Below are 9,520 nucleotides of genomic sequence, written 5' to 3'. Positions count from 1 at the left end.
GTCGACGAAAACAGCTTCCGTAGCTTCAATCTTACATTCGAACTCTCCCCACAAAAAAAAAAACATCCACGAAACGTATCTAAAGTCTTAAAGCTCTACCGGTAGATGCAATAGCATCGCTTATGACCCCATTATGGCACGAGACAGGAAAACTTTTGCGTCCGTCCAACAAACAGTCCCGTGTGCGCTTTCACTGTGAAGATTTCCTCGCGCAGATCTGCCACAAGACATTTCAAAAGCTGAAACTGGAAGCTGAGCACAAAGATGAAGCTCGAAAGCGAAGAGCTTACGGGTCTGATTCTCTTCGTCTGCCTTGATTGCATAAATGTGGGCGATTTTTCTTTGCTCCGACCGTTCCTCTGTTTTTTTTCCTTTTTTGCAGCAGTAAATGATGTTTCACTATTTAAATGTTAAACTTTCATCGTCAAATTTAAGGCAAAAGCGATAGTTACTTTTAATGAGAGTTTAAATGCTGGAAACTTTTTACTAAAAGACGTATGATCGCTAAACCGTAAAAATCAGTCAGCGCAAAGAACAGTACGAAAATAAATCAGTTAATATGTTTTATTCTTATAAAAGCTTACTTAAATACTTATAAAACATTGGCTAACAATTTAAATTATTAATATTTGCTATCTTCATCAACTTTGTTGCGACCATCTACATCAATTTTGTTTTCAACTCAACATATTTTATTTTCATGTAGAAATAACTTAAATTACATACACTTTTCCTAACAGATGTAGACCACAAAGAAAAGAAACCCGAGAAAAAATCACCAACGAAAAATGTGGAAAAAATACGGTTTTTAAAAAAATTCAACTTTCTTTTTTGTTCGTTCAGCCAACTATTCCAGATAAGAAATTCTTACCTTTTTTAATACCACTCTGTACCGTATCGCACTAACGCCATTTGCTCAAATTTAACATTGCTCCATTTAACTACGTATTCACGTAAAATGTAATATTCAAGCACGAGTTTTTCTTCCCTTCGCCATTTCATTACGACCGTTTAACAGCGCTTGACGGAAACACGCTTTTATTGGTGCTGGATTCAGCTGTACGAAAAAAACCGTACCAGACTCGCTTGGAAAGGAATAGAAGCACAACTACAGCTTGTACTTCATTCCTTCGAAAAGTGAAATGTGCTAAAAACGAAACCTGACCATCCAGCCAACGTATACAGTTGACTCAATCCCTTTGACTATTTCCTTGTGAAGAAGCAAAGAAGTTTTTCATGAACCAGCTCGAATCATGGTACTCGAAACGATGCTGAGGCGGAAAGAAATCATACGGCCAGCGTTTGGTACAAGGGGAAAGCATGGAGGGCTATGGCATACAGCCGGAAACTCGATCAATGTTTGTAAACATTCCAGTTTGTCTTCCTCCCTTCTCGGGCACTGGTACATCAGATGACCGTGATGTTGTTCGGACCAGTTTTTCGTTACCGTTGAAACTAGGATCTCACGAGCCTTCGACTATCTGCGGCTCTCGCACTATCGGCTAATTCCGTCGTGGGTGCACTGTGTCTACGGGAGGAAAATGTAATTGATGCGTTTTACTTCCCAAAACAGGTTCTACCGTCAATTCCGTTACAGCACGTGACGCAGCCTGGCCCGATGTTGGTTAGGGTCAGTATTTTAGGCCACAGTTTCGGAGACTTTCTGCATGCGGAAGCCGCTGATGCGATTGAATGAAAATAGGTGGGTAGTACTTTCGATGTTCCATTTACATGCGGTAATGAGGATTTCATGTTTTATCAACTTGATAAAAGCTATTGAAGCTTATTAGATTTTTGTTATATTTCTATTAGAACAGATTAACAGCTAGTTTTCTTCTCCTGGTGTTTATTAGAAATTAAAAATAACTTTTCGATCAATTCATACTTAATCTAACCATTTTTTATCTTCATTTTACTCGTTGTTTTATGATTACTTTATGTCTATAATGTATTGAAAAATATCCTTTTATCATATCCTTTTTATTTATTATTTAAACAAAAAAGTTTATTAGGTAGAAGCCAGAGCTTGGTTTTAAGCAGTAAGCAATTGTATTTAATATTTAAAGAGAAAACATTTCGTACTTAATTAATAAATATTAACTCATCACATTTACTTCTTTCCCAACTATTTCCAATGATTGCTTGGAAAACTATAATTTTAATAGTCCCGGAAATTATTACGTGTTTCGTCCTCAAACCGCACGAACAGGAACTCATGGAATTATTTATTTAATAACATTATTACAAAACCTCTCCGCCTTAAGCTGCTGTCTTCGTTTCTCACTACCGTCACTGTCCTCTTTATGTGTGAGCATGTTTGGTTATTGGAATTGATAATTATATGCGTATAAATCTCCCATATTATCTAGGTTATACTAATTTATTTGTAGATACTGTGTTTCTAATAACCAAATAGACATATTTCAAAAGTTGTTAAATATTACATTAAAATAAAAGTTAAAATTTTCATGTAGAATATTACACAAAACATTAATTATGTGTCACAAACAGTTTCATGAATTTCCATATCACATCATGGCAGTGTTGAATGCAGGCATATATCAGAAGATATTCACGTAATGAAAACCTTTTTCGACACCATTTTCAACTCCTTCAAGGATTCCTTTGTTATGACCACATCTACCGACTTTGCTGCTTTCTATTCTGAAGAATTTCTTGTGGTATCATGATAGTCACCTTCTTACCACAATTAAACACAGATGAACCGCCGACATCACACGTCAATTGCATGGAGTGATTCTAGCACTACTGGAAACTCTCTCCACCTGCCCTACACATTATGACAGATAATCTTAAGCTTTCGCCATGGAACGCTGCCATCTCTTTGTTCACGTATACATTATTATGCAACCGCGCTACACTGGTCTTATATCGTACCATTCTATCTACACACCGACAGGAAATCTATTCAACAGTAGCTACTTGCTGCATCAATTATCTTAAAAGACCATCACGTATCCTTTTCACCAACTCACCCACAGGATGTTTAGCGGCCGCCAGTTCTAACAGCGTTAAAGTCGTTCCTCGCTGAACCGATCTGCACCGGCGTCTAATTACAACTGATTCTAGCTTATCGTGTAACCGCTACAGACAGCGCCCTGTGTATTGAGAGCGTTGCCACTTAACCAAGGAACCGTGGCCGCCTCCTGTCTGTCGTCGAGTGATCAGGATTGTACTTTCCTTCATGCTCCTCTGCTTCGTTTCCCTGCAGCATACGATATCTCACCGCAGACTTTGTCTAGTGTTGGATGCAGTCATGCCTTCCATGTAAGCACGCGCGACTCCAACGGAGAAACGGACTGATATTGGGGCATGGAATGTAAATTAAATTAACAACAGCTACAGCAAACACTACCACTTCGGCTTCGTAAGCTAAATCTATCATCTGAAACACTGGTTCGATGAAAATCTATGCCACCAATTGCATTGCATTGGATATAGTTTTGATAGACAGCAATTTAGAATATCGCGATACGTATAGGAATAATTAATTACGAAACGTTACAATAAAATAAATAAAATATAAAAATTTAACAAATCAAAATTTTATTTTTATCATTTATATATTCATTTGTGTATGTATTTATGCTATAAAAATATTGCCGTCAATCTATTCACTTTTCAAAAGATCAGTTCACGTAACTTCTTCTTCTTCAATAATCTTCTTCTTAATCTTCAATATTAAATTTTAGGAAAAAAATTGTGGTAAAGCAGAGGACATTTTAAAAGGCAAAAGTATTCCTTCTTCGTCACATCATCATAAAATGAATCGTCTTGGGTTTGGAAAAAGGATAACTTTAAGACAAAAAACTGACAAACATTGGTTCATTTTAAACTTCAAACTATCATTTCACTCTCACATTTTTTAATGATATGTGTGATCTTCAAATACAAAGAAGATGCATCTCTCAAAAGCTCTCAACATTCTCGCAGATCTTGATCTGTTATTTCTGGTTTTTCTTTATATATCCGTAGCAGGACTGTAAATACTCTGTTAACATCTTTCTTATCAAAACAAGTTTTTGTGTTTTGAGTCTTAACCCTAACTGTTTCGCTTTACCTTACAGCCTGCTGATCGAAGGGCGTTTGGCATTTACTTCGCTCTACAGCCAGCTTTTTAAACACATTGTCTTTAGCAATGCATCTCTAATTGAATCACTTTACACTGTCTATCACAGCTGCATTTGTTGTTTGCTTTCCTTTCCGCTCCCATAAACAATCCGAACCGAACCGGGCGGCTGCAAAACCATTCTCAACGAGCATGAAACAACGACCATAAATAGGAAGATAAAAATAACAATTAAATTCTCCAAGCTGCAATAAACATCGCCAACATTAACCCTTGAGGAGGTAGAGCGAATTTCTTGTAATCATTTCATAAAATGTCCTTCGTTTTTAATGATGAACTGTGAAGTCTTCATTACCAACAGAAGTTTAAATTTGCCCACAAGTGATTCTTTAGCGTAATATATTTTATATTTTGACACTCTTCTAAAACCTAAACAGTAAAACACCTTTTCTCGAGAGTTAAAGAATTACACTAACATACTCTCCATGTGATCATCGATCGATTCAACCGACCGTGATACAAACACACGTTATCAGGTGCTGTAGAAGTGATGAAACCTCCTCCTCGCTTACACTCTTTCACTCAAATTTCACTCCTTTAAACATCTTCTTCCAATCAACAGGATACACTAGCAATGGCCGCAGTATTGCATGCCTCATCAGTAACAGCTGGTGTGCAGCCAAACGATGAACGATACTTTTTTTTGCCCATCTCGCGTTATCGGTAGGCCGCAACAAAAACAGCAACTAAAAAAAAAACAGCGCATTCCAAACGTCGTAGCGATGAGAAATTCGCATGTTTGCATGCATTGCACCTTCCAATGGGGAGCACTGATTTGTAGGTATACGCGTCTAATTAGCTTATAATTTGCGGAGTTTATAGAACAGAACGAGCAGCTTGGTAGAGGGAATTGAAAGTGTGTAAAAGCGGATTTTCACGTGTGCCATTCCCGCCGGGGGGCGATCAGTCAAGATGGTGCCGCAGAGCAAATGAGAAGGAAAAATCAGCTGATGCGTACTTGCAGACAACTGGCGAGTGTAAAAATGATGCAGGATATGTGAGATTTTTCCATGCGAAAGGCAATACTCAGAGGAGAAGAAACCAGCACAAACCTCGAAGGAAAGCTGTACGGAAATGGAACATGATACACTGACGGGAAATTCAACCATCAGCCGGGTTGCAGGTGCACGTGGCCATGATTGAATCGCAACTCCAATTTTCGATGATGGACTTTTTGCCCCATGGTGGTGCTACATGGAAAGCAAACACCCTACCTGATTATGTTGAATGTTTTGTTGTGTTGTTTCATCATCCCTCTCTCTCTCGAACGGATATTGGAAAGATGGAATTGAACGATGCGTGCAAAAAAAAGGCGAAGCAAAAGCAACAATCAAGGCGATGAACGTATCAGTAAAAGAACCGAGCATGATTCAAGAGCGGAAGTGAACGGTACTCTACCAACGATAAGGACTTTCGTTTTCATGCCATTTTCCTGACACTGCATCAGGGTTGAACCACAGCACAAATACTTCCGGTGAGACATGATGCAGAATATTGATTATGTCAAAGCACACACACACAGGCAGCTCCATCTCATGATTTTCCCCCCGGGAAGAAAAACGCAAGAAACTCAATCGGCAAGACGATCGATTAACAACCTGACCACACTAATCAATCGGATGAACCGGTTCCACCGTTAGAGGGTAAAATTGCTCCTGATTGCATCAACGAGCTGTTCGTTCTTCACTCTGGCCATGCTGATTCTGCTGAAAGGATCCCTTGCTTACGTTGGGTGCAAGCACTAGGTTAGCAGGGGCACATTCCTAGACGGCATCTGCATCGAGGGCAGAACCGTTCTGAAAGACGGTACAGCTAATTGTTCCTAACGGGACGATGAACGTTCGTTTCCTGTCCTGTTAGTGGCCGTGTTCTGGAAACCTACTGCTGAAGAAGCGTTTATAAAGCTAAACGTTGTGCTTGTAAATGTAGGAAGCTAACAAGATTTTTTTGCACGAATGGAAGGCGAGAATTTTTCCTAATTGCATAATTGTGATAATTACACAAAACTCACTGCGTTTTTACAGCCATTTACAATTAAGCTTCATCACTATTTCTTCGTTTAAAGAGCATGAAGTATTCACATCGTTAATTTAAGCCTCAAATCAAATATAAATGTTCCCATACACATCTTTTGCTAATAGAATAGAAACTATTCTTTCTCAAATTTATTCTTCCTACTAAGGATTTCCATAAGATGAAATCCATGAATGTTTTGATGTTATAAATCCAAATTAAATCAATTAACATCTGTGCCCTTGGTAATGATTTTTCGTTCCTTATCAAACTCAAGTTCATTTGTTGTCTTACCGTAAGAGTCTTCCGAGAGCGAAGCCTTTTCTCAGCAAGATGAAAAGTGAAAAGCATAATCATACCAACAATTAGCACTTTCCATTATGCTAATGCAATCAAAAGCCAACGAGCCGCAAAATAACCGACCCGCTCCCGCAAGGGTCACTATTGTGTCCTAGTCCTGCTCCTATCACTTCTGCCTGCACGGTCTACGTACCTATGGTTGTGAAAATTTCGTGTAAAAGTGTCATCGATACCAAGCACGCAGTTGACCATGAAATCGTCTGCCCATCGACAAGGCCACTATCGGAGCTACCGAGGCCCTTGCACTTGCCCGTCGTGGAAAAAGGGAAACGTACCGCACCCTAAACGCCAATCGAACGTATTCGCGGACACGGGTTTTTTTGCGGTGCATTCAAGCGGTACGGCCAGCGCAATGCACGCGAACATCCGCCGACGCGTGCCTTTGCTCGGTGCAGTAGAACAGAACGGCTCGACGGTATGCGCTACGCGGACACGCCGCATATGTGTGTGCATCGAACGATAGCAGGCACCAGGCGGAGCGAAGAAAAGGGCCCCGGACCGGGCTGGACGAAGAAAGTGGGTAAGGTGGAGCCTGACGCGAATGAATGCAAGTGCATCGGTTGCGCGGGTACGCGAACAGGATGGTAGGGCCGGTTTGCGTGCAACGAGTCCAAACCGCCCTGGGAGTATATATTGATGGTGGCGGCCCACTGGAAGGCACAGTTTGAGTCCATTCGTTCACAGTTCTAGAGCCATCCCAAAGCGAGCGAGTGAGTGAGTTCGGTCTCGTGCAATTGTGGTCTGTTTTCACCGTAAAACAGATTTACTAAAACGCTCCAGCGCATAACAGGAAAAAAGGGCCATTTCTGCAAAGATGCAACTGTTCAAGTGCTTACTGGCGATCGGGTGTTTAGCGACAGTGTCCTTCGCCCACAGTGCTTCCGCCACGCTGCCGATCAGCTCGAACTCGATCGACGACAGCAATGGACCGCAGCAGCAACAGCAGACGCCCCGTGCCGGCTCGTACCTCGGCGAGATCAAGTACCTGTACAAGACGTACCAGGACTGTGCCAGCGGCGATGTTTCCACCTGCCTGAAGATGAAACTGTTCACCATTCTGGACCGTGTGTCGCGCTCGACCAAGGACTTCAAGTTGAGCGAGGGCGTGCGATTCGTGCGCGATCAGGAATCGGCCGCTGACGTTGCCCCGGTAAAGACTGAGGCCCAGCTGGAGGCTGAACTGCCCCGTTCGCTCGACGAGAAGGAACGCTCGCTCAACTCGATGCTCTTCGACAAGGTCCTGTCGTTCTTCCAGTCCCACACCCTGCAAGTGAGTAGTCTGAGTGTCGTTTTGCACCCATTCTAGCTAGGATTACGAATTTCCTGACTTTATACGAACTTCCAACCGCTATCAGGTCAAGTTCCCGTCCAGCGAGGAAATCAAGCGCTCCATGGATGAGGTCCGCGGCGGAGGCGGTGGCTTCGGAGGTGGTGCCGGAGGCGGTGGCTTCGGAGGTGGCAAGGACAAGGACAAGAAGAACGGCCACTGGATCATGATCCCGCTTCTGCTCGGCAGCACGCTCGTCCCGCTCGCTTTCGGTGCCCTTGCCCTGCTCGCCGGTAAGGCACTCATCGTTTCCAAGCTGGCTCTCGCCCTCGCCTCGATCATCGGCATCAAGAAGCTGATCTCGAGCGGTAACGGCCATCACGAGTCCGCCCATGAGGTGGTCGTGTCCGGTGGACACGGTGGCGGCTGGGGTCGTATCGGATCCGGACAGGGTCTTGCCTACAACGGCTACGGACACTACGCCCAGTAAGCGCAGTTTCCATTGACCTGCCCATCTAAACAACATCCATCCCGCCCCCAAAAGCAGGTTGCTTGGTGCAACGGTAACACGCCGGGGGCAGACACGCCGAACAATGTATCCGATCCTTTCCATCGATCGCATCACCGACCACCACAGCCAAAACTCCCCATTAAAACTCCCAAGCGGTAGATGCTATCGGTGTCAAGCCGTTAGGATCGCTTCGTACATCTTTGGACGGTCTCGTTCCCGACACGCCAGCGCAACAAGTAACGAACTCGCACAATACCGACTGACGAACTGATACCCCACCGGTTGGGCATCGTTCTATCACGCCGTGTCACATGGAATTTGCATGCAAAACGTCATCTACAAAAACCGAAGCGAACATTACACAACCAAAAAACGTTCCTCCTGATATCCCCCCAATTCCCCACTCACCAAACACCCCTACTACTGTCACACATCCTCATACCCGACAAAGGCCCATCGGTCCCGTTCATTTCCCATTCGAGAGTGGGAAACATCCGATGGGCACACCAGCTTTAGCTCTTAGTGGTCGAGGCGGCTCCCGTTTTTGCCGGAGTGCGGTCCACCACACGACAGTTTATTTATTTAACTTAATTTAATTTATTGTACTGCTTCTCAACAGAACTGATAATTTATGTGTTGTAGTTTTTTTTTGTTTTGTATTTTTTTTTTCGTTTTCGTTATTTTTTTGTACGATACGTCCTATTTTTGTGTAAAAAATGCAGTCAAATAAAACTTAATTGAAGAAGTATACGATTTGTTTGAATATTTCCCAATGTTTCCCACTACGCAGAAAAAAAGCATTACAATTTCATGTTCGACTAACATTCCTCTTCATGTCATGTAGGAAATAAATGCAATACAGGATACACTCGGAATGACTTTCACTCCACTTATGGAGCAACCTTTCATCAGTTCCGGTTGTACCCCCTTTCTCGATGGTGGTCTAATTTTCGTGGAAATTCTGTAGTACAACATTTAGAAAAGAAAAACGCATCATTCGCAAGCTCGAGAGCATAAACGAGTTCCAAAGCATGTCACATCACTCGCACAGCAGAGCCACACGCACAGCAAAACGGGCATTCGTGGAAAATTGAGTACACGGCTTTATTGAACCCGGTTCCTGGTGCGAAAGTTGTGAAGCAGATAAAAAAGAAACAAAACCTGCTTCAGCGTATGACAGAACTAGTACAAATAGCGAGGAAACAGTTCCCGGAACAAA

General features: G+C 42.5%; 1 protein-coding gene across 1 annotated transcript; it reads left to right on the top strand.

The window, feature by feature from the left end:
• Positions 1 to 7,167: 7,167 nt before the first annotated feature.
• On the top strand, positions 7,168 to 9,110 carry LOC125761300 (uncharacterized). Its single transcript, XM_049422294.1, has 2 exons — positions 7,168 to 7,793; positions 7,879 to 9,110. The coding sequence occupies exons 1-2, from the start codon at positions 7,338 to 7,340 to the stop codon at positions 8,278 to 8,280; spliced, it is 858 nt and encodes a 285-aa protein (XP_049278251.1). The 5' UTR covers positions 7,168 to 7,337; the 3' UTR covers positions 8,281 to 9,110.
• Positions 9,111 to 9,520: the final 410 nt, after the last annotated feature.

This window comes from Anopheles funestus, chromosome 2RL (genome assembly GCF_943734845.2).
Source record: "Anopheles funestus chromosome 2RL, idAnoFuneDA-416_04, whole genome shotgun sequence".
Lineage (NCBI taxonomy): Eukaryota > Metazoa > Arthropoda > Insecta > Diptera > Culicidae > Anopheles > Anopheles funestus.
Note: the sequence above shows the minus strand (reverse complement) of the source record. Positions and strands in the feature narration are given on the sequence as shown.

Bases quoted from the DNA above. Each gene is read 5' to 3' on its own strand.
- LOC125761300 (XM_049422294.1), top strand. From the start codon at position 7,338: ATGCAACTGTTCAAGTGCTTACTGGCGATCGGGTGTTTAGCGACAGTG. The intron at 7,794-7,878 runs GTGAGTAGTCTG...AACCGCTATCAG, and splicing joins TCCAGTCCCACACCCTGCAA to GTCAAGTTCCCGTCCAGCGA.